Genomic DNA, 26,424 nt, shown 5'->3' on the forward strand with positions numbered 1-26,424 from the left:
GCGTCATGAAGAAACTTGGAAAAATTATACAAAGTGATCAACAACTATGCTTTGCCCACGCTCTACAGCTGGCAGTAATATCAGTTCTTTATAAAAATAACCCCAATTACTTGGAAATCGATGAAATGATGAGCACACTACCTTTGCAAGTTTAGAGAACCACAGTGATGAAGAAAAAGATAATGATTGTATTAATGACTATGCTTCTGAAGAGGAAGATTGTATTCAAGATTCAAATAATTCATTTTTGTTTAATGAAACCTCTGAGGTTACTATTAAACACCAAGTTTTTGGACCTGTTATAACAAAGGTCAGGAAAATTGTAAAAATCTTTAAAAGGTCCCCAACCAAAAATGAAAATTATTTACAAAAGTACGTAAAAATTGAGTTTGGAAAGGTCATCCATTTGATTATGGATTGTAAAACCCGATGGAGCAGCTTATTGCTTATGCTTGAAAGATTTGAAAAATTAAAATATTGTGTTAAAAAGGCATTTCTAGATTTAGAATTGGATTCCAAAATTGACGATTCAATTAAGATGGACGAAAATGAATATACAATTGTATCTGATTTAGTAGCACTTTTGACTCCTGTTAAAGCCACTGTGGAAGCACTTTGTCGACGAGACGCAACTTTAATTACAGCTGACATTGCATTAGAGTTTATGTTGACCAAAATAAAACAACAAAAATCTGAAATCGGGAATAAACTGTATGCTGCTTTGAGTCACCGAATTAAAGAGAGGAGAACACCATTAAGTAGCTTAGTTTATTATCTTCATAATGGCCAGGTTACATCAACGAAAATCACAGATGTTTTTGTACCAAATACAAGTAATCAAAATAAAAAGATTATAGTAAGCATGATAAAGCGTTTTCATCCCGCAGATATAGCATCAACAGCAGAGAGCAGTTGTGATGTTCAGCTAAACCAGGTTTTAAAAAGCGACGAAGGTGATAAGAAAGTCAAAACAAATAGTGAACAATTAAACGAAGTTATGGAAAAAGGATTAATAGCAATACGAACAACACCTATAAGGGTAGAAAGTATAACTTCTAAGATTCAAAAAGAAATGTTTTTATTTGAAAGTGGTGGCACAAGAGGTGATCACCTTCAAAAAGTGTATAACTATATTCTATCTATACGACCAACAAGTGTAGAGTCTGAACGAGCATTCTCAGCCGCTGGGTTTTTATGCTCTAAAAATCGAACACGATTAAACGATGAAATAATGGACGCTTTGAGTTTTTTAAGGTGGAGCTTTCAAAACGAATTATAACTCTTATATATTAATGTATACTTATATTATTTTTAAACATTGTTATTTTGTGTTATCGTTTAAAGGTGTTATTTATAGTTTAAATTACTTTACTTCATCAGTTAAATTAATCATATAATAGTGTTTGATAATTAAAAGTTCTTCGCAGGCTTTATCTTCTATGATTGTAAGTTTTTCATTTAATCCCGGGATTTCCCGGGGACAAATTTGTAATCCCGAAATCCCGGGATTGAGAATTTCCGGGATTTTTGCCATCCCTAATCACATATGCGTCTTCTAAAAAAGGTCCTCTATTTCGAAGATATTTTAGAACTTTTAGATTCTAGTAGGAGAGGGAAATGTATACCCCCTCCCCCTGGATCCGTCATTTAATGTATTATTTATTTTGTATTATTATGTATAAAAACACACTATGCAATCTAGTATTCAAAAGTTACTTTAATTGCAAATCATGGACTAATAATTGCAATCAATTTTTTAAAAACTTTGACAAAATTTGCCTTTAAATTAGCACATTTTCGGTTTCGGTGGCACATCATAAAAAAGAACGATTTCAAAGACAAACAAAACTCCAAATGCCTTAAGGTGGTACACCAGGAAGAAAAATGACAAAAAAATTTTTTTTTTGATTTTCTTTTTTATTAATTTTAGGAAAGATTGACCCTTTAAGTTGACTTTTAAAAAAAACTTTTGTCATACTTGTTTAAATATATAGCTTAACTTTGACCTACTTGAGCCCCACTATCATATAAAACTCCCTAGCAATCTCATAGCAACAAGTTTTTAACTTGTTTTGGAAGTGATTTTGGACTTGTTTTTTCAATAGCAATTTTGAGATGAAAGCATAAAGTCATCAAGAAAGAATTGTTCTTGTTTTCTCGGTCTAAACTGCATTGATAGAAGTCACAAACCTTATTTAACAGAGCACAAACATTCTCGTTGCTTATTTGATTTTTTTTTGTTAAGATGTCAAGTAAAAAAAATTTATCTAGAAAATTAAAAGAAAATGGATGTCATTCTTATAAAAATTATTCTACTGTTCAGCCTTTAATATCTCCATCTTCATCAGTTGTTCCAACTAGTCTCAGTGCTAAGAAACTAGTTACTGACTATAGTATTGAAAGTTTTGATGATAAACAAATTGATAACTTTTTTGTTTTGATTAATTTTACCATATTAAAAAGTTTGATTTCAAAAACAGTTTGTCAGTGCTGTTATTCTCCTCTTTTAATTGAAGATAAATTGAGTCACAGAATGGGTTTTTCTCATTTACTCAATATGAACTGCTCAGCTTGTGGCTGGTCTACGTGTATTTACACTTCACTAAGAGTTTTATCAAAAAATAAACCAGAAAAAGTAAAAAAAAACTTTTGAAGTTAATATGCGTACAGTTATTGGTTTTCGAGAAATTGGTTGTGGATTTAGTTCTATGAAATCGTTTTCTCGATGCATGAACTTAAATTGTTTGACACTGAATAGGTTTCAAATAGTTAGCCCAGATGTTATGACAGCTTACAAATAAGTTGCAAATAATAGTATGAAAAAAGCTGCTACTGAGCTTCAAAATGGTGATGATACCAATGAACCATCAAAAATACGTGTTTTGATCGATGGTTCTTGGCAAAAACGTGGGCACATGTCATTGAATGGAGTAGTTACTGCATTATCTGGTGGTAAGTGTATTGATGTAGAAGTTCTCTCAAAACACTGCAAAGGGTTTGAAATGTGGGAAAAGAGAAAACATTCACCAAAGTTTGATTCTTGGAAAGTAGGACATGATTGTTCCATTAATCATCATAAATCTTCTGGAGCAATGGAATCTATTGGTGCAGTGAATATTTTCAAGCGATCTGTTCAAAAGAATAATTTGATGGTGCAATGGTGCAAATGGTGTCTTAAATGTACTAAAGTATTATGGTTTAATTGGTTCAGTAACTTGTAAAAAATCAATTTTAGCAAATATTGCTCGTGTTAAACAGATGAATTTAAAATCGAATAATGAAGAAAAAAATAGGAGAAAATCGTTAAGATCAAATAAAATGGTTTCCCGTGATGCTGAACAGGATGAGAAAAAATAATTTTATGTAGCTGGTGGTTTTTAGTAGTTTTAACACTTCAAAATGATCTATTCTTTTTTATTTCTTGTTTTTTTGCATAGATGTTTTTTTAGGGTTTTTTAAAATTCAAAACATGATAACTTAAGTACAGTTTATGTTTATGTGCTGAAATTTTCAGGAAATGTTTATTTAATATTGATCCTCCGGTTGAGCATTAATATTAAATAAACAATGGGTTTTTCTTGGATTTGGTTAGATAAAAAGTTATTGCTATAAATCTATAGAGGAAGTCAAAAATTTTCAATTTTTTTAGTAAATTCGTCATAAAAAGAGTAATTTTCAAAAAATTTAAAAATGCATGGGTTAAACGGTATATAATAAGTTGTTTTATAACTGCATCGATTTTTAACCCATAATCTTTTCACTAGATAAAGATATTATGTTTTGAAATACAGCCTTTGTTGTTCTTTTTTCCGCCATTATGCATTTTTGATAAGTTTTAAAATTTATCTTTTTAAATAAAAATAATTATAACACTTTATTAAAACAAGTTTTCATCAAAAAGATACATTTTATATAATATTTCACACTTTCATTTTTTCCCTGGTGTACCACCTTAAATGATTCAACAAATCTACATCAGTTAAAAAAAATACTTAAAATTGCTTAAAGCAAAGAAAAAGTTCTTACTTAAGACTAAATGCATGCAACCAGTTTTCAGTTAGGTTAGCGTTACCTTTCTTTATTCCTTGTTGCTATTTTGCCTCGATCGCCATCATAAATAGAAAAAGCGCCAAAGAATATTTGAATAACACTAACTAGTTAGTGTATGTAAAAAAAAAATAAAACTTTTTGTTTTTACATGTAAAAAAGAAGACTAAAAATTTCTTTTGTTTTATATAATTTTATTAATAACAACTTTAACATAAACACAATATACACGTAAATTCAGAAAGCAACTTTAACGTATATCTAAATTAGTTAACTTATTTTGAACTTATTTTTGAGTATATTATATATTTAGCACAAAAAACCATCTAATAATTTTTAATTGTTATTTTTTTTTAATTGTATATTATTTAGTTTTGACAGTTATATTTGAATTAAAATAAAAGCAGAGGCGGATCCATCATATTTTGGAGTAAGTAAACAATATTTTAGAGTTCAAAATTGTGACCATTTAAAATTTGTAACCCCTTAAAATTGAGGGGTTCACACATTTTTTGAACTCTATGAGAGTATTCTATGAAATATAAAATTTATATATGACTATAAACTTAGTTTACAATAGTTGAAAAAAGTTTTTTATCAACTTAAGATTGGGGCGTTTGGAGGGCAAAAGTTTTAGGTTTTTTGTTCCCAGGCTCCAATTCTTGCAATTATTTGGAAAGCATCCTTATTTAACTTAAGTTTAAACATATAAATATTTAGTGTTTAAGAGTCCAACATTTTTTTCTGTTTAAAAAACTTCCATGTCTGGAAGTTTCTTAAACACAAAAAAATGCTGAAAAAATAAAAGAGCCTTCTTATTTACAGAAAGTGAAATTTTTATCTCCGATTTAATAAGAATAAACAAGTTTATAGCATAAATATGAAAAAACGATCATTTATAATACAAATTTTTTTTATGAATTAGAAAACTGAAGCGTTAAGAAATTGAGTCATTCCATGCCAAATTGACTAAAATTTTAGAATTTCAACAAGGACCTCAGATTTGTAGGAAACTTTAACTGATATCAATAAGTGTGTAAATTTATATCGATAAGAAAACCAATTCCTGAAAATTTCAGCATAAAACATTTTGTTGTTATTACTTATGGTCATAAATATGAAATTTTTTACTTTTCTAAAAATAAAAACTTTTCTAGCAAAAATAAGTTTTGTTTGCTACTTTGAAGCTCTTTATTAAAAAAAAAATTGCAAAAAGACTTTTTATTGTAAGTAACTCTAGATATACTTTAGTAAACCGTTAGCATTACATTTTAATGTTATATTTTATCTATAATGGCTGCCGCAAACCAAATATACTGTTGTTGACTTAGACAGGAAACATTTGATGCAGAGGCAAAATCAACATCTACAAATGATTGACAGTATCAAGCTCATACGCTGATATTCAGCAGTCTTTTTTATTCGAGAATTTTGGCTGGCATAGATTCCATTTTATAGACTGACATTGTTGCCTAACAGACAGATACTAAATAATAATACGTCTAGGGATGTTAAAAAGGAACCCAGTGGGCACAGCAATGTCGGAATAACGTAAATAACATCGTTATTTAGGTTATGTTAACGTTAGTAATCAAAAAAAAAAGGACGACGTAATTTTTTCTAATGCCAGCTAATGTTGTGATTTTGATGTACAGACAACGAGTTTTTTAATTTCATTTAAGAAGTAATTTAAAGACTCGAACCCCTCGAACCCACATACATCTGTTTACATTTACCACCATGCTACAAAATCTACAACTTTTTATGATATTTTTCTTTATTCTTCGCAATAAATAAGAAAATACAAAAAAGCTGTTTAAATAAGATACAGATAAAAAAAATCTACGTCACGTCCAAAAAATTTAAAAACATCTATATTAGTATTTAAAATAAATAAAAACAAAATTTAAAGAAATTAATTTTAAAATATCAATTTAAAAACCTTGTCACTCGTTAGCCATAAACGTACTACATAAAAAAGTTTCATAAAACGAAATATAAACTTAAAAAAATTCAATTGGCTTTAAAAATACTTTTTAAAGTTACATATTAACGCTTGTTAATATGTAACTTTAAAAAGAGGCGTTGCGTCGACAATTTACTTTGGAGTGTTTCTTAACTGCGATTTATCTACCTAAAACAAAGATATATAAAAATCAAATACTTAAAGCAGGTAGAAAAAAAATTACACAAAGGCGGGTGTGTTATAAAAGTTGTTTCTATGTATATAATGGTGTTACTACTTATAAAGGCGTTTAAGGATGTAAATCGTTTATATGCGTAAAATAATTAAATAAACTTCACGTTTTTCCACTATGTATGTTTATAGAATCAGAAAGTGGTAACCTATTTTAATTCAGTAAAGATCACGCAAAGAAATCAGCAAAAAATGAATCAAGCACTATTTTGATCACATTTTATTTTAAGATAAAAATTTTTTTTAATGATTCGGGGGATATATAAAAACTTATTATATATAATAAATTATTAATAAATATACAAACATATAAATATTTTGCATTTTAATAAAGTTAATGAAAAGTGCCTTCCCAATATTGGTCAACATTTACAAGGATTGTAACCCTGATAATTAGTTAATCGAAGGTTGCAAGAGACCTATGATATAATTACATGAAGAGGTAAATATATTCTTTAAAATTGGTAATAAAAAAATAAAATAAATTATTGTTAAAATGTATTTTTAAAAAACAAATGCAACAAATTACAGCAGCAAAAAGTGCAATTTAAAATAATATTAAAGTCTTTTAAGAACTCAATTTTCTTTCAAATGGTCAACAACATTTATGTATCAATAAACCATACTAAAACTAGCCCAGTGAAAAGGATTATTGATATGATTATGTTTTGATATGATTATGTAAGGGAATATAAATAACACATTGCCAAATAACTACTTTCACACAAAAACCGTTCTCTTATAATTACACTTATAAATTCTTATAAATACACCAGCAACCAATAAAGTAAATTAGTTAAAACAGATGAATTATCTATGTGTACCTTCATCTATGTGTACCTTCAAGAATATGCTATAGCTTGGTCCTTATCACTTGTGCTTTTGCTTTAATCTCTTGATTCTATTTGAGATTAATTTGTAACTGCCAATGCAGCCAAAACATTAGTAGCAAAATTACAAATCTTGCAAAACAAACCTATAGGAAGTCTTGATTTTGCAACCTAAGTAATTGTAAACAAAAATTATGTTTAGATAATCTTCCTTAAGTTTTTTTTTTAATCAAATTTACTTCCAACAAGGTTGCAAGCAACCACTATTAAGTTGCGAGTTAAGATTGACAACACCTTTAACAAAGTCCCTCACAGAAGAATTAGCAAAAGTATTTAAAAATGAATATCAAGGAAAAATTCACAAAAGACTAAAATCCTTCATACCTAACCAAACAAAAAATGTGGTTTTAATTGAATCTATATAGCGATTGGCTGATGTTGCACTAATATTTACTATTTATATCAACAATCTTCTCAATAATTTTTTTATCCTATCCAAAATATATGATGGTGAAACTAAACTACTTGCAAAAATAAATTTAGACAACAAAAGTATAAGTAAACTCCAAACCAATATAAATAATTTATGAACTGCTAATACACAGTTATACACTTAAATATTGACTCGTGTGAAGTGATGCATGCTGGTGAAATAATTCTAACTACATTCTTAATGGCTACAAGACTAAATCAGATTCATTCTTGCCAAAACGATCTGCAAACAAGATCTTGGTGTTTCAATACTTTGTAACCTTAAAACCTTGCAAAAACTATTCACAAACAAGATCTTGGTGTTTTAATATTTTGTAATCTTAAAACCTTGCAAAAACTATTCACAAACAAGATCTTGGTGTTTTAATATTTTGTAATCTTAAAACCTTGCAAAAACTATTCACAAACAAGATCTTGGTGTTTTAATATTTTGTAATCTTAAAACCTTGCAAAAACTATTCACAAACAAAATCTTGGTGTTTTAATATTTTGTAATCTTAAAACCTTGCAAAAACTATTCACAAACAAGATCTTGGTGTTTTAATAATTTAAATCTTTAGCATAAGTATGAAAAATTTGGCTGACAGAAAATCAGCCAGCAGAATAATTGATCTATTGAAACATACTTTTATAAGGTGCAAAATATATCTGGAAGAAATTATAAACTCGCCTACTAAACTACATACACCTACATCTTGAATTTGAACATCATCAAATTATTGCAAGGTGATTGCAATCATGCAACTATTACCTCTGAAATGGTCAGCCATAGCAAATGCTATCAACAATAAGTAAGTTGAATGAAAAAAAAAGAAGAAAAAAGAATGTAACTATTTATGGCATACCTAAACCCCTTTAAGAAAATGTTTGAAAATATTTTAGTTTGAATGGTCTAAATTTAATATTAAATGCGAATATACGAAGAATCAACAAGAAGCTAAAGAATCAACCTGTGCATTAAAAAAGCTACTCTTGGGTGCTTAATACAAGGGAGGGGGAAGTGAACAAAGGGAAGTTGGTGAGATTTGTAGTCTAGATCTAATAAACAGTCTTTATAAAAAGGTGGGTGGAAATTCTTTACAGAAGAGAAATAAACAATTTAATTTTAGTGGGGTTTGCGGTCAAATGCATATTTTTTAAAAGTTGTTTAAATATAATCATTAAAATTTAATTACATTACATTAGTTACATTACATTATCATTATCATTAGTTCGCTCACATTAGTATTATACTATGGTGAGAAATAAAGAAAAACCGAAATTTTGATAAATAAAGAAAAACCTAAATTTTGATAAGAGTTTACAATATCTTTTAAAGGTTGACAATTTTATTGCCTGATTTCACTGAAAGTTCTTATCAGTGACTGATATATATTTTTTCTGACTATCTTTTTAGTTTTAAGAAGTTGTATTTTTGTTGATAACAAGTACAAATTGTTAAACAGGGGGGAAGGGGGGCGAGGGTCTAAACAAACATGTAGTGGTCAGGAAAAATTTCCAAAAATTGATAAATGTTCTCTTTGTGTATTAAGCACCTAAGAGTAATGGTTATTTAACTCAAGAAACCAGAGAGATAGCTACACTACTAAAAATAAATAAATTTAATTAGTTCTGCAGATATGAAAAATGCCACAAAAAACAGTATAAAGAGTTGTGTGAAACCAAGAAATAAAGCACTTAATCGGTTTAAAAAAAAAAAAAAAATTGTTATGTTAATATTGAACAAGACTGTGAAGAGTTTATATCAAAGCAATCAAAAAGAGCAACAAACAACTTGAAAGAAATACGTAATTTAAACAACAAACTTCAAGAGTTTTTTGTTCGTAAAGAGTCAGGAGAACTTTCAGACTTTAGTTTGAAAAAAAGTGAAAAAAATGTAGAAATTTTTTATTTTATATAATAATATTTAGATTATTAGAGCATCTTCCAACTATACGTTTTATATAAAAAACATCCCGACTGTATACATTTGATAAAGTCTGCAAAAGATAAAGCTATAAAAAACTAAATAAACTATACAACCATGACTTTTTAAAAACTGTGCAGTGACATGGCTTTAACTCTAGCTCTAATAATCTGAGAGCTGTATAAAATAACAATATTGCAACTATTATTCCTTTTTTGAAAAATAAAATAAATTACATTCTGGAATCAACAGGCATGTTTCTTTGCCTTCAGTAATGTGTAAAATACTAGAGGGTATAGTAGATAAGTCAATTATGTAACACATAATAAAAAATAACTTTCTTTTATTTTGTCATTGTGAATTTGTAAAGAATATTATGCAGTCTGAATCTTCTTATACTTTAGATTTTATCCTGTAGTAACTTAGCCTTGTTTATCCAGTCCAATTTTAGTTTTGACTTTGAAAAGGCTTTCAATACAGTACTTCAAAAGACTGATAAAAAAATTAAAGGATATGACATCACTGATAAGCTATTTAGTCGCATGAGACTTTTTTTAAAGTTAAAAAACAACCAGTCTCACAAGGTGACAGAGTGGAGAGAAATCATAAGTGGCATGCCACAAGAATTAGTATTGGGCGTGGCTTACTAAATAATAGGCTTTGCCAATGCACGGCTTGCATAAAAATATGGAGGCAAGATAATTTTATATTTGAAAAACTAGACAATTCTCGAAATTAGTTATACGAAATAAATAAGGGGGTAGTTTTTTGTATTAAAAATTATGTAAAATAATTAACTAAATTAAAATAAACTAAATAATTTTTATTCATTATACTTTTAATTAGTATAATTAAAAGTTAAATAAATATATACATCTATGCATTAGTGTGAAGTTTGCATAAAACTTACAATAACAAAACACCCGTCAGTATTTAAATTAACTTTCAAGTTTTGAATGAAATGAGTTAGTTTAGAAGAGGAAGAATAATCAAAGTATTCATACTAGTATTTTAAAAATAGTTTGTCGATAACAAATTGCAATGGTAATTATAATCCTCAGAATAGAGTTAATACTAATAGAGTTATATAATAATAGAGTTATAATACTAATACTAATAGAATACTAATAGAGTTATAATAATAATAGAGTTAAAACATTTCAACTTCAAAGAAACATTTAAGAACAAAAACATTGGATTGCTATAATACCAAGAGATAATATTCCTTATTTAACTGTTAGTGATTATATAACTGTTAGTGATTATGGGGAGCAGAGACCTTGTTTTGCAAAGTTAAAAACTAATGAACTTAATTTTGCTATTATCAATTATTTATGCAATGATGTATTATGCATTCAGTCTTCAGATGTTCTTTTATCCAAGGAGCATTAGGATTTTTAAATTGCTGTGAAACAACTCACAAAAAAGAAGTTGTAAATCAAATGTTGTCAATGAATAAAACATTTATCTAGGAAAAAAGTATCAAATTAAAACAATTGTGCGAGCCTTTGAGTATTTTTTCCTTTCACGATCAGCCTACAATCGCATCAGGGAAGATTTTGAACTTCCAAGTTTACGTACTTCAGGAAGAATTACATCTAAATATAAGTCTTTAGATGATACCACTTACATCAGATATATTTTTTCTTATCTTAGAGATAAAAGTCAAAAACATGCATTTTACTTCTTGATGAGGTTTATGTTAAACCCATGTTGCAATACCATGGTGGCATAGTATCTGACAAATCAGTTAACAAATCTCATCTACTAGCAACACAGTACTGAGCCTTTTGGTTGTAATATTGCTTAATGGACCTAAATTTCTTTACTAAATGTTACCAGTCAAAGAACTTGATGTTGAATTTTGAATTTTTAAAAATATTTGGATGCAATGTTGTTGCTATTGTCTGTGATGGTAACAGAGTTTATCAGAAGTTTTACTACTTTGTTGAAAAAAAAGAAGCATGGTGTACTAAAGATCTTTTAAAATTTTCTGTTATCCAGTTATTACGTAATACTTTTTAAAGTAAAAGATTTCTTTTACTTATTAAAAAGTATTACGTAATAACTGGATAACAGAAAATACTCAAGAGCATGAATTGATGAGGAAAAAAAAATAGCACAGTGCATTGATATTATTAATTTGTACAAGTTTGAATCAAAGAATATTGTTTAAAAATGTCTAAATTAATGGAAGTTTCTGTTTATCCAAAGGCAATTGAAAGAAGGTTATCACTTGTCTGCAAGTGTTTTGTGACGAAGCATTAGCAGCATTAAAAAGTCACTTGCATAAAAGTGAAGGAATAAATATTTTAATCTCAAAAGCCATTGAGTTTAAGAAATTTGTAATGTTCACAGTTCATATGCAGGCTTTTTTTTGAAAGATTTTAGTTGATCTGCTATTGCTTCTGCTGGTGATGGGAATTTAAGCAAACTTTCTGCAAATGGCGATTTTGCAGTACAAATGAAAAAAATGGAAAAAGGAAAAAGAATCAAATTTCCAACTAAAGATACTGCTAATACAACTTGGTTCAGCTTTTAAAATATCTTTTAGGCACAACTCATCAGTATGTGATATTAGGAAACTATACAACAAATCCATTATAAAAGCTCTTTAGAAAATTACAACAAGACTCAGAAGGAACTTAAAAAGTAATATATCTGGTATTAATATAAAAAAAGTAAATATATAAATAACATAAAACATTTATGCAAACAATAGTTATAAAATATATAAACTCTTAATCAGTATTTTAAAATAATAATGAAGACTTAAAATTATTAAAATTAAAGATAATAAGTCTAAAAGAGTTTTTAATGAATTTCAATAATAAAAAATATTTCTGTAAAATTTTTTATTTCTTTATTAGGCTTCAACTTGTTTTTTTATGAATAAAACTCACAATAAAAATCAGAAGTAACTTATTTTATTTCTGTTCAACAAGTTCTTGAAAAAGTAAATATGGGTTATTCCATATGAAATCACCTAGTTTTTCAAAAGTGCCCCAGGGTACCACCTCAAATTTGCTTTTGTGCAAAAAAACACAACCCTGAAAATTTCAGCTTGATTGACCAAACCGTTCAAAAGTTATAATTGAATTATTATTGACCAAAATCAGAAAAATTTGAGTACCTGGACCTTACAGTAGATTTTTTTACAGTAGATTTTTCTTTACCAGATCATAACTTTTTAAATAAAATAGATGATCACCAAATTTTCTATTTTTGTAAGTGTTTTTGACTGATTTTAAACAGTTTTTGAGTTCTTGTACCTCAAAGTTGCTAAATAACACAATATTATAAATTTTTGGAAACTTTAATGTGCTACAGTTCAATACCAACAGACAAGCTGTGCCAATTTTTGTTACTTTTGTGTACTTAGAGTAACCACTTGTGGAAAAAATTAAAATCATGTGTTAAAAGTTATTTTAGCACTTGCAGCAGCCTGTTAAAATATCACTTTTTTTTAAAAATACAACAAATTACATTAACTTTGTAGGCATAGAAAGTAGCGTAGACAGTTAAAATAAATTATGAAACTTTTTACTGACAAAGTTCTATATATAGGCAATCACCAAAAAAAAATTTAAGACCCATACTCTATTTTATGACGTGATTTTAGCATTTTGAGTGCAATGCTTTTTTAGTTTAAAAAGATACCTAATAGCACAAGTTATATTATACTTCAAAAAAATAAAAAATGCTGAAAGAAGAAGTGTATATACACATGAAACACAAGTACACTAATTTCTTTATGTCTGATTTAATTAACTCATAATACTTTCGTAATCATTATTAGCAAGTTTGTAGTCACAAGCACTTCTACCCTTAATGGATGGGGTGCTTATTTGACATATAACTTTGTCAAATGGAACCCAACATTGACTTGATCATGCATCATTAGTCCATTTTAAATTTAATTTGTTTCTATGTATGAATTTTATATGTAAAATAATTTAACACCTTTAATGTTTTTTTCAGCCCATGTAAACAGTTCATTTTATGTGAGAATCTGGTTTGCATTTGCTGTTTGTAGACTCGCTTTTGCTGCTTCTCTTTGTATAGCTCCTCCTACTCCTCCTACATAGACTTTTGCCATGGGGTGTAGCAAAGAAGTGGTGCTCAGCATTTATATTGTGATCTTCAAGATGGTACATGTGTTGATTTAATGTTCTTTTTGCCTCTGATAAGTTGGAGGATTGTGCTTCTTTGATAAAGTGGTGGTGAAAAAGATCATACAAAGTTTCACTTAGAGTTTCAATAAACTCAATAATGCTAGTTTGGACACCCATTATTTGTATATGGTATGATCATTAAAATCAAAATAATTATTTTCAAACACATTTTCCAAGTAAGTCTTTAAATTTACTTTACCAGGGGAATTTGAACATAGATGGAGCATGCAGCTTCGACTATATATATTACAAACACATACTTTCATCAAATCTTTGTAATATATTAAATGGCCCTTAGGGAAAGCAGCGTACATCAAGTTAGTATTTTGATGATAAAAAAAAACATCCTTAAATTGAACTAATATTAAACGTTTTTGTTTATGAACTTTTCCATTACTTATAAGCAGAGAAACAAAGTCTTTTTTTCCTGGACATTGTCTTGTGAACTCTTTGGGTTCATAAATTTTAATGACTTTTTGTTTAACAGTATCTTCCTAAGGCTGTCCTATTTTAGCCTCAGGTTTAGCAAGTATTCCTTTTTCATTTTTTCAACTTTCGAGCTTTTTTCAAGATGTTCTGAAAATGTTTGGCAAGTTTTTCAATTGACCAACTATCAGAAGTTAGTGTTAGTAGTTGAACTTTTTTTTCCTTTAATCTTATTTTTATTTTATTTTTTACAGTTGGTCTAAATCATTACAGTTTATATATTTTTGTTCTTTTTTTGATACTTTATCTTTTGGGTCTATATCCAATGCTGACGCTACTAGGTTTGTCATACTTGTTGCAAATTTTTTAGCTTTTTGCTTTTCATATCCTAATTTTTTGCGTCTTCTTACATTTTTGAGTGAAGATATTTCCAATAAAGATACACTCTTATTGAGAATTGTCTTATCAAGGTCTGAGCAACTCAAATCTTCTTTAGCAGCTTCATCTTGACTACTTTTTGTAATATTTTCAAGTTTGAATTCATTCATACAGTTAGTAAAAACTTTTTGACCAGGTTTGATCTTAAGTTGATTTGCTATTGATATGTTAACTTTACACAATCCCTTGATAATTTTTTTCAAACGGATCACAACAGTATTTTTGAAGTGCTTAATAACTAGAAAGATATGCTTTTTCATGGTGAAAACATATCTCCTCATTTGGTTCGAAAGTGTATCCTATCTTTTGCATTAAAACTTTAATATCAGTACTTTTAGTCTTATTCTTCCTACCATTCTACAATATGACATTTTATCACAATCTCCATTTAAAACTCTTCCCACACAACATTTCTCTGACATTTTTTACTAATCTAAAAATATTAAAATCGAGGGATAATCATATAACATTGTCTAAAAATAAATTTTTTTATATTTTTCCAGTAATAAAATCGTAAAAATGAAATCTCAAGTATAACCGTGATTAAAACTGTTTAAAATGCAACCAGTAAACTATTTCTACATATAACTATTTCTGCATACACAAAACTTTTACTTTTTGGTTCTTGCAATATTAAAAAAAATAATAATAAAATCCAGAAAATACTGTTCAGATTTAGATTTTAATACAAACTCTTGAAAATTGAAGTATTTTACACTCAAATTATAAACATGTGAAAATTATATCAGTTTAATTATATTATATGCATAAAATTTAACAAATAAGTATTATAAAATCACATCAAATAAATTAGGTTAAGACACTGATAATTTTATTTTATGAAAAACTGATTATATTTATTTAGGGAAAAATAAAATATACAACTAAGTCATAGGGCTACAATCATGTCATAAGATAAAGTATAGGTCTTTAAATTTTTTTTGGTGATTGTCTATATATAGAACTTTGCCAGACTTATGATCTGGTAAAAATCAAAAAAATCTACTGTAAGCTCCAGATACTCAAATTTTTCCGATTTTGGTCAATATTGATTCAATTATAACTTTTGAACGGTTTGGTCAATCATGCTGAAATTTTCAGGATTGTGTTTTTTTCATAAAAGCTGTGGGTGGTCAAAATTGAAAATCCAGTTTTGTGGCAATGAATGTTAAGACTTTTTCCAATGTCACATTTCTCCATATTAACTATTTTTATTATTTATTAAGTAAATTTGAAGTGGTACTCTGGGGACCATTAGGTGATTTGATATGGGATGACCCATATATATTGTACATAGTTGCATTTAAAGTTTGAGAATCACTCTTGTCCAAAATGTAAATTTTTACAAAGCGAGGATATTTGCAACATTGATAATTAACCTGCTCTTGGCAATTCATTGACTGTCGATATTAAAATGTCATTAGTATATATTGCTGGGTATACTACTTGTTGAAAATAAAAACCCAGATGACACCTTTTATTTCTATGAAGCATATGGCAATTTTGTAAAGGATATAAATCGAGGAGGTTTAACTATTCCTGGTGACAAAGTCAGCCAATGGGCAACATACTGTTACATTCATTTTTATTAAGTATACAATATCACTTGTCATTCATCAATATGTAATCTCTTTATGATGATATCAGAATACTATTCATTAGATAAGGAAAAACAACATGGATTAATAATGACAAATATTTTATTTAATAATTATTGTCAACTCTATTCACCTGGTTCATTCAAGGAGCCAAAACAGAAGCTGATGAAACTCAGCAAAAATTAAAATGTTTGCAATATTTTAAACAAAAACTGTAAAAAAGATTGTGCTTTGTAAGAAATCTTTATAAACTTGTATTTACTTTTAATTTTACAAATATTTTATTTTTGTATGGATATCTCTTTTTCCCAAAAAATTTATTTTATAAAACCCACTAATAAATTTTGTGGTAAAAGCTGGAAATAAGTTTTATTAAATTATAAATTTTACTTTACTTACTAAATCGTTGAAACACTCAAGTTAAATTAAAATAAAAAAATTCATTGAAAATATATTTATATATATATATATATGTGTGTGTGTGTGTGTGTGTGTGTGTGTGTGTGTGTGTGTTTGGGTGTTTGTATTTGTGTGTGTGTGTGTGTGTGTGTGTTTGGGTGTTTGTATTTGTGTGTGTGAAACATGATTTTTGATAGTAAAAAAAAATAATCAATTTAAATAACTTACATTGTTATTTATTAATGGGACACTTGATGAACGTGGCAAATCTGTTCTTGTTTTTAACTTCTGAATATCTGTTTTTAAAAGTTGATTACGCTCTTGTAACTGCTAGACAAATATTTTAAATAGAAAATTGTTTTAAACAGAAACTTTTTTATCAGTTTTTTTTTAATTCAGATTGAAATCAAAATAAAATAAAAACAAATATAAAAATAATGAAAACACTTACTTCTTTCATTTTTACAAAACTTCTACCTTGGAATATTTTAGCACGAGATATATTTATATCAGAACTCTCTTTATCAAAGGTTTGCAACTTTAATGGACTCCCTAAGTCTTTGCTAGGACATCCCTAAAAAGCATATTTATAAGTAAATATATATAGTAGTAGTTGCTGTAACATTTAACATATAACATTAAATTTATTCAATAATTAAAATTTAATTATTATTATTATTAATTAATATTTCAATCAATATTTAATTTATATTAAATAACTTATTCAATATTGAAGAAAAAGTCAAATAAATTTAAACACTTTTTTCAACTTTTGTTTTAAACAATATTGTTATTTTAAAAACATTTCATTTTGTCATTATTTAGAGTTTTGGAGTTATTAAGCATATTATACTCAACACAGGAATAATACATACTTGTTAATTTTTTTAATTTTTAATTTTTTTTTTCTAAAAATAGTAAGTGACCAGGGTTAAAAATTTGACCAGGGCCAGAGCCCGGTTTGATAAAAAAATATCTACACTATATCTCTAATATAAACAATTGTAAGCATTTTTTTCCTTAACTAAAGTTTGTTCATACCATATATAATTCACTATATAAGTTTTCTTTCTTCTACCTCTACTTTTTTCTTCTGAAGCTGCTATTTCTTTACATCCAGATACCCAAACTATTATTTTATATTAAACTTTATTCTTCTCTGACAAACGTTGTTCGATACAACATTTTTTCTAATCTCTTTATGAGATTATAGCGCATTTCCTGGTCTTGTTAAAGTCATATTACACATCCATCTGATCATCAACTTTTTTTTCAGCAAATACTACACCATATACATACTAAAGTTTATAAAAATATGTAAAGATATTGTATGCCAGCATCTAAATAAATAGCAAACATATATGTTTCAATCAATATATATCCATATTAAGTGTGCATAAATGTGCCTGTTACCTAACCGCCTTGATCCTAGCAGGTATGGGAGTTTTTATTTTTTCTCATCAGTTTTAAATCAAGCCTTGTCATGCTCCAGGGTAAAAATATATGAAATCATCCAGACCATGAAACCTTTACGTCTCAGAATTTGTTTATTTTTACACCACTTGCAGTCCATATCAAAAAAATAATAACTGCGAAAATTTTAGTTAAAAATAACAATGGGTTCCAGAGATATCGTCACTTGAAATAATGCTGACTCAGCATTTTAGTGATTTTCTGAAGTGACTACAAAGCAACTTTGACATACAGAATCTTCATAATGGTTTGGGGAAATTTCCTAAAATTTGGTACTCTATTAGATTTTAACTTGAGAAATCCAAAATAGCACTCTTAAGACTCGATTATCTCAAGAAATGCCTCATTTATCCAATTTTGTTCAAAATTATTGACTTGTAAATTAGTGATTTTTGGAGGTAAAATGAAGACTGTGGCCCAAAATCCCGAGTAAAAAGTTTAATTGTATATCATTATTTCATCTTAGGTCTACTGAAAAAAATTAGGTTCATCAATTGTCTCTCTAATACGTGATCAAAATTTGAATTTAAAAATGGTGTCTTTTTAGAAAAATTTAAATTTTGTAACAAAAGCAATTAAAATATTTTTTAAAACATTTATTTGAATAAAACATCAAATAGTGTCATTTATTGACTAGTTTAGGACATTTATAGTCATAGGCCAAGGGAGATACCCTCCCCTTCCACGGGAGGCCCCTATGTCCCTCCCCCAATCTCTCTAGATTTTTTTTTTTTTTTTTTTTTTTGCATAAAATGAATAAATAATGCAAAAACATACAATTTAATTTTAATTTTGAAAAAAAAAAGTTTCATTATTTCAAATTGGTGACTTAAAACCTCCTTTTATATAAAAAACAAACATAAGTTTTGTTTTGTTCTTTTTAAAGGTATTTACTTGTTTGTATTTTCTTAAAGAATTACTTTTAATTTTATAGTTTTTATATTATTTTGTTTGGTAATAAATAATAAAAATAATTAATATGGAGAAATGTGACATTGGAAAAAGTCTTAACATTCATTGCCACAAAACTGGATTTTCAAGAAAACAAGGTTTTGTTCAATTTAAAGATCTTCCTTGTGAAAAACAAGAAGAAATAATATGGAGAGCAAATTTAAAGGAAAACTATAGTTCAATAAGAATTATATGTTGTTATCATGAGCAAATCTATGGAAAATATTTTGAGAGAAAAATTACAAAGTGTTGCAATCCTTTTGGAACACACAAGGAAAGTAAAAAAATTGCTATAAAAGGTAATCATACCTTATTTACAACAGAATTGATATGAAATTAAAAGAAAACAATTTATTATTTATAAAATGTTTGATAATTTCAGTTATTTTAACCACGTAAAACTAAATTTGTTTTTTAGGTAATATAAAGATTTCCATAGACATGGCAAACTATTTGCAAAAAAATAATGTTTATGTAACCCCAGGTTGGAAATTCTGCAGTAAATGTTACAAAAAAGCAATAGAAACTGATGAAGATTTAAATTCACAGGAGGAATGGGAATCCAAAAGTGAGAAAAAAATTAAGTTAGATACCACTATAGAATTGCTTGGAATTTCACCAGTCAAACTAAAAAGTCTTTCAAAACACAGCAAATTGCCTGTAGCAAAACAAAAGTTTAAGAACACTATTGACAGAGTTGCAAAAATGGTCTCATTAGCATATCATATTAAAGAAACTTTTTTAACAACAGAAATAAAAAGCCCCATTTTAAACAACAACATTAACAATGACCATGATCTAGACATTTTAATGTATGAAATAAAAAATAAAATTTCAGAGACTGACTCTTATTGCCATAAGGTGCAAATGTTAACACTCGCACCAAAATCATGGACACGTAAAAAGATATCAAGCTACTTTGAAGTGTCTGAGTATCTTGTTCGAACAGCAAGAAAAGTTAAAAATGAGAATGGAATTCTATCATTACCCGGGAAAAAAACTGGAAACCCACTTTCACCAGAAACAGTTAATTTAGTGATTAACTTTTATCAAAGTGATGAATTTTCAAGAATGATGCCAGGAAAAAAAGATTATGTAAGTATTAAGAAAAACCAACATGTTCAAAAAAGATAATTGCTACTCAATCTTAATGAATTACATGTTGCATTTAAAAAAGACTACCCTAACGTCAAAGTCAGTTTGTCAAAATTTTGTACTCTTAAACCTAAATGGTGTATTACAACTAATGCGTCAGGTACCCACAATGTATGTGTTTGCATACATCACCAAAATACAAAATCTCTCATAGATGCCATTAGGTGGAATAAAAGTTATAAAGATTTCATGGCATTGATTGTTTGCTCTCTTGAAAATGCAGAATGTATGTTGCATCGATGTAACCAATGTCCTGGTATTGAAGTGTTAAAAAGTTTTTTAGTGCAGGAGTTTATGGACCATGAGCATGAAGAAGATGTAGTATTTAAGCAATGGCAGAGTACCGATCGTACAACACTACTTTCACAGTCATTGCCACTAGATGAATTTAATGATTTATTATGTGACAGCATTGACAACCTTACCACTCATTCATATATTGCAAAAACACAAAGTAGATACTTAAAAAACTGTAAAGAAAATCTTAACCAAAACGAATGCTTAATTTTAGGAGATTTTGCTGAAAACTATCAATATGTTGTTCAGGATGAGGTTCAAAGTTATCACTGGAGCAAAAGTCAATGCTCACTTTATACAATTGTACTTTATTTTATAGAGAACAAACTTCTCAAACATAAATCTTTTTGTTACCTTTCAGAAGATGTTGATCATGACACAGGATTTATTTACAAGACTCAGGAAGATATAACTAGATATATCAAAGAAAATCTACCTGATGTATCAAGTGTGAAATACTTTTCCGATGGTTGTGCAGCACAATTTAAAAATTTTAAAAATTTTATCAATCTTGGTCATCACAGTAAAGACTTTGATTTAAATGCTGAATGGGTATTTTTTGCTATCAGTCATGGTAAATCCCCCTGTGATGGTATTGGTGGGACTGTTAAAAGAGTAGTATGTCAAGAAAGTCTAAAACAAATAACTACTGGGCAGATTGTAGATGTTAATTTAATGTACTCCTTTTGTAAAGCCAAGATAAATGGAATTTAAGTGAGCTTGATATAAAAGTCAGATTCATGCATCCACATGGACTAGGTAAAAACTTCTTTTGGCCAATGAGAACTGATGAGTGTTGGGTGCTCGATTCTGAAGTTATATGCCTAATTTTTACACCGCGAACAATATCAGGTCGTACATACAACATATCTGATTTAGATTTGAAGAATATAAATTGATGGTTACAAAAAAAAATTAATTATGTTTAAAATAATTTTGTTTTTATTTTATTTACCTATTTTGCATTTAAAATGTCTTTTATTTTTTTCAAATTCTTGAATTGTAGGCTGAGAAGGAGGGGTGGGGGTTTAATTAAATCACAAATCACTCCCATCTTATTATGTCAATGACTATATTAGTCTAAAACTACATAAAGATATTGATTGTCAAAATGTTTTAAAAACGTTTTAATATCTTTGGTTTTAAAATTTATGACTTAAAATTTATGACTTAATAATAATAAAAATTTATGACTTAAAACTAAAAATTATGACGTAAAAAGATCTTTTTAATAAGAGGTAAGTATTTATCAATTTGAAGTAACGCAAATAAATTGTTTCTCAAACTTAAACTGAAAAAATATGTTTTTAAAATGTATTTTAACAATCAACTATTATTTATTCATTTTATGTAAAAAAAATCTAAAAAAATCTAGGGAGATGGGGGGCGGCGTAGGGGCCTCCCGTGGGAGGGGAGGGCGTCTTCCTTGGCCCATGACTATAAATATCCTAAACTAGTCAATAAATAACACTATTTGATGTTTTATTCAAATAAATGTTTTACAAAATATTTTAATTGCTTTTGTTACAAAATTTAAATATTTCTAAAAAGACACCATTTTTAAATGCAAATTTTGATCATGTATTAGAGAGACAATTTCTGTTGTTCCAGTTAAACTGATTAACCTATTGTTATATATCCAAATCACTCTAGCTTCCAAAGCTAAAGTTGTTACTCAAAGCTAAAGACTAATTTCTTGAGCCTTGCAGTAGCTAGTTGATTTTAACTACAACAAAACTCAGTTATTTACTTCAAACAACTATTGCAATATTGTTGACATTTTTATATTGACAAGGTCCAAAAGCACATTGTAAATGTAGTTAAACCTGCTTTAATTTACTAAGATTAAGCCACTTTCCCATCGTTCTAAAAATGCATCTCTTTTTTCTTTCTACAAATACTTTTATCCAATAGTGGTTGCTTGCAACATCTTTGAAAGTAAAATTAGTTTTTAAAAATATATTAATATATTAGCCCTCGGAATTAGGGTCAGCATTCAGCAATGCCAACCTAAAAATGTTTGAGGTCGGCAAAAAATCGCTGAACTTGTTTCTATATTTTATGATAACCTCTTTGTGTCAAAACATTTTTGCTGATCTGATGCCGATGTCTAACAGTTTGAGATCGGCAATTTATTGCAGACCTCATTTTTCTTAATTCCGAGGGGATATATATATATATACATATATATATATATATATATATATATATATATATATATATATATATATATATATATATATATATATATATATTATATATATACATATTTTATATATATATATATTATATATATACATATTTTATATATATATATTATATATATATATATATATATATATATATATATATATATATATATATTTACAAGTAGTAGATATATACATAAATTTATATTCAATATATATGCATATGCAATATATGCATAAATTTATAAGCATTACAAATTTATTATAATTTTTCTGGGGCTATATTTGTAAAAAGTTTCATTTTTAGACAAGGCCAGGACTCCGGTCACTTACTATCTAAGAATATAACAATTTATTTTTTTTATCAAGTTTTTAAACTTCAATAAACTTGTTTTAAAAATTTTTACTGTATTGTGTATTGCTAATTTTTTTTATATATATTTATTGTTAAATTCATACTTTTTACTTTTTGATTTAAATTAAAAACAAGATATCTGGAATAATAATACTACTATCAAATATTAATAAAAACAATTAAAAAATTCAAGTCAAAAAAAAAAAAAAAATTAAAAACAAACTTTTAGCAATTTTTGGCAACTAGAGAAAGTTCTTAATGCCAATTAACATTAAATAAACTTCTAAAGAACATTTTGATTTTAGTAACATTTTTTTTTAAACTTTAATTACTTTCAGCTTTAGTTGCAACAACATAAATAATTTAATATAAATTTAATTATAACTTAGCATAATTTAGCATAAATTTTATATAAACTTTTAACTTGTTTGATTTGGCATTGCATTATTTTAGTGAAAATTTGAAAAGTGATTTTTAAGAATCCCTGATACACTAATGAAGCTCAAAGATTTAAAAATAAAGAAAAGAAAAAGAAATAAAGAAAATAAAAAAGGAATAAAAAAAAAAAAAGAAAAAAAATTAAGAAAAGAAAAAAGAAATAAAGAAATACTTGACAATGGTTTTTTTTTTTTTTTTTGCAAAATAAAATTATTAAAAATTATTCTTTTTTAAACAGTATAGTATAGAAAAGCACTAGTATAAAAATGAAATGAAAGGTGTAAATTAATAATGTACTAACAACTTACTTATTCTAACCAGAAAAAACGTAAATTAGACTTACTGCAACAGCTTCAGCATTTGCATCAATAGCTTCACTTAAATACTTAATATGATTTTCAGCTGAAATCAAAGAAAGTAAATTAACAATTCAACTCTTTAAATTTTTTTTTATATTCTTCAAATCTTTTAAAATCACAAAACATTAATAAATCAGACACAAAGTTTTTTTTAAATATTCTTTATATACTTAATAAATTTTTTTATATATTTCAAAAATTTTTATATACTTGAAATTTTTTATAATCACAAAACACTAACTTAGTAAAAAAATTACAGCAACTTAAGAAAAAATAAAATATATTTATAAAAAATGTAAGGGTTTCACTACATTTAATCAATTGGATCAAGATACATTGCATTCATAATAAAATGAAATGGAAATAGCAACTTATGCTTTAAAACTTGGGTTTCAGAATAAAAATTCAATAGTAATTTTTAAACTTTGCTTAAATGAAAAAGATTGTTCAATAAATCAAAACATTAGTAAAAAAAAAGAATAAAAATAACTTGAAAACATAGACTAAGGGCTAAAACCATAGTCTTAGGTCCACTTTGGATAACTTAAGTCACGTTAATTTTAAAAATTCACAGAAACAGTGGAAACTTTTTTAATAAAAAATAGATCAAAAAATATTTTTTAATATATTGTTGACAACTTATATAAAAAAAAAAAACCTCAGATAATCTATTGTAAAGAAATAAAAAGATTTTTCAAAATGCAAAAGATGCAAAAACAAAGAAAATAAAAAATGAAAAGGCTTTTTAACTTTAATGCACAGTGGTCTATAATAAATGATTTAGAAAAAAAACTTTCAAATTTGCTGTATATAAGCACATTTTATTTATTTATTTTATTGTGGTAATAATGAGCTTCGAGGCTAAAATATATTTGCATGGTTTTTGCTTAAAATTTTTAAAAAAGATGTAATTTTTCTTTAAATTTATATGTAAGTATGTTGGTAAATTCAAAGTAAAAAAATTAGAAAACAAAAACAAACAAAACACAAAATTATTCTGATTACGGTATCTTATAAAAATATACAAACCTTACCTCTAGTTAACTGAGAGCTAAGTTCTGAAAGTGCACACTGATAAAATCTCCTTGCCAACTGAAGTTCTTCTTTTAAATTAGCATTATGCTCTTCAAGCAATCTATTTTGTAATATCAACTGATCATTAATTTCAGTAATAGATTCATGGTGTTGACAACACTTTTTGGGGGACTTGCCCCATGGTTGAGATTTCACATCACTCTCAGACTTTTGGTCTAACATGAGTCCTTCATTAGAAATAGGGTTAGCTGGCTTGTTTAACTTTGAAAAAACAGTTTCTTTTTGTAAAACTGAGTCCTTCATACTATTGCATTTAAGACTTTCACGGGAACTATATCCAGACGATGTTTCATCAAGATTGCCTGACTCAATTGTATATTTTAGTCGTGGTTTGTACTTATTGTCATATTGGTGGCTATATGTAGTAGTTTCTATATGCATCTAAATAATTTGAAAAATGAACTATTATTTAAAATGAACTAAATATTTTTTGAGAGCAAATACAACAAATATTTTTCTCTTGATGATATTCATAGTATAAATTAGGAGTATAGATTATTTATAGTATAAATTAGTATACAATTTTATTGAACTGCATACAAAACAACTCATTCAACTATTTATAGGATGATAGTAAATTTCACTATTATTACACTAATATTATACTCTTTATTATCTTATGCTATACTATTATTCATTATTAAAAACATATTATCACATTAATCTTAATATTATCACATTGTTCTTATAATTGTTCTTATATAGGAATAGTATAGTATAATACAATAAATAGATTAGTTTAACTGTTAATTAATTGTTAAGTATAGTTAACAATTAATTAACAGTTACCTAATTAACGAAAATAAAACATTTGATACACTAAACTAGTTAACTACTACTCAACTGTTATAATAAAAAAGTAATAACTATACAAGAAAAAGTTTTTGTCAAAAATGGTTTTAGCATTTGCGACAAAATTCTAAAAGTCCTACTTTTTCTTTCAAAATTTAACCAAACTTCAAGTTTGGTTACAACATTACAAGTTTAACTTGTAATGAAAGTTTTATTTTTAACTTTTGATTTGAAGATTTTTTTGATTTAAAACATGAAAGTTTTATGCTTAGAATCAAAAATTTGCCAACACTAATAACTAAAAAGCAACCTCAATCTTGCCCATAAAAAAAAATCAGTTAAAGTAGTACTAAATTAAATAAAAACAGTTTTAACCTGTTAAATATATTAATGATACATTCAGGGAAAATACTGTTGTTTTACTTGAGTCGAATAATGCACATTAAATAATAGCACACTAATTATTGTTTTAAATGTTAATCCTTTTATGGACGCATTAAACAATACTAAACTATACTGATATATACTTTTTTTCAGAAACAAAACTTTACATTTTACGGTAGTTATTGTATATATTTTTTGATTATTTAGTTTACTTTAAAAAAACTATTTAATAATTTTTCATATTTCTTCTAACCTTTTTAGGTGAGGCCATAGATTTCGCTTTTCCGTTGAACAGAAAAACGGGGATGCGTGTTTAGAAAGACGTAACATAAAATCAAGTTTTCATAAATTGTTTTTAATTTTACTTTTTCTTAAATAATCCATGCTGATTTTAAATTATTATTTTTTTTTTATAAACATTGTTGTTT

The 26,424-nt window shown here is 26.9% G+C and overlaps 2 protein-coding genes across 3 annotated transcripts; one reads left to right on the top strand and one right to left on the bottom strand.

The window, feature by feature from the left end:
• Positions 1–6,125: 6,125 nt before the first annotated feature.
• LOC136075137 (uncharacterized) lies at positions 6,126–26,388 on the bottom strand. Of its 2 annotated transcripts, none has more exons than XM_065787474.1 (6): positions 26,250–26,388; positions 24,760–25,201; positions 23,710–23,768; positions 16,960–17,082; positions 16,737–16,838; positions 6,126–6,181 (listed from the first exon to the last, which is right to left on the bottom strand). In XM_065787474.1, exons 1-6 carry the CDS (start codon positions 26,265–26,267, stop codon positions 6,146–6,148), a joined length of 780 nt encoding a protein of 259 aa, XP_065643546.1. In that variant the 5' UTR covers positions 26,268–26,388; the 3' UTR covers positions 6,126–6,145. The 2 variants fall into 2 exon arrangements, with proteins under 2 accessions (XP_065643546.1, XP_065643547.1); XM_065787475.1 differs by lacking the exon at positions 26,250–26,388 and adding an exon at positions 25,988–26,142.
• On the top strand, positions 18,961–20,226 carry LOC136074984 (uncharacterized). Its single transcript, XM_065787165.1, has 2 exons — positions 18,961–19,231; positions 19,351–20,226. Exons 1-2 carry the CDS (start codon positions 18,961–18,963, stop codon positions 20,064–20,066), a joined length of 987 nt encoding a protein of 328 aa, XP_065643237.1. The 3' UTR covers positions 20,067–20,226.
• Positions 26,389–26,424: the final 36 nt, after the last annotated feature.

The sequence above is a fragment of the Hydra vulgaris genome, chromosome 01 (assembly GCF_038396675.1).
Source record: "Hydra vulgaris chromosome 01, alternate assembly HydraT2T_AEP".
NCBI lineage: Eukaryota > Metazoa > Cnidaria > Hydrozoa > Anthoathecata > Hydridae > Hydra > Hydra vulgaris.

Excerpts from the sequence above, each read along its gene's own strand:
- LOC136074984 (XM_065787165.1), top strand. The coding sequence starts at position 18,961 with ATGGAGAAATGTGACATTGGAAAAAGTCTTAACATTCATTGCCACAAA. Across the intron at positions 19,232-19,350 it reads TAAAAAAATTGCTATAAAAG|GTAATATAAAGATTTCCATA; the intron begins GTAATCATACCT and ends TTTGTTTTTTAG.
- LOC136075137 (XM_065787474.1), bottom strand. Across the intron at positions 17,083-23,709 it reads CAAATGCTGAAGCTGTTGCA|GGATGTCCTAGCAAAGACTT; the intron begins GTAAGTCTAATT and ends TATGCTTTTTAG. Across the intron at positions 16,839-16,959 it reads GTTTTGTAAAAATGAAAGAA|CAGTTACAAGAGCGTAATCA; the intron begins GTAAGTGTTTTC and ends ATATTTGTCTAG.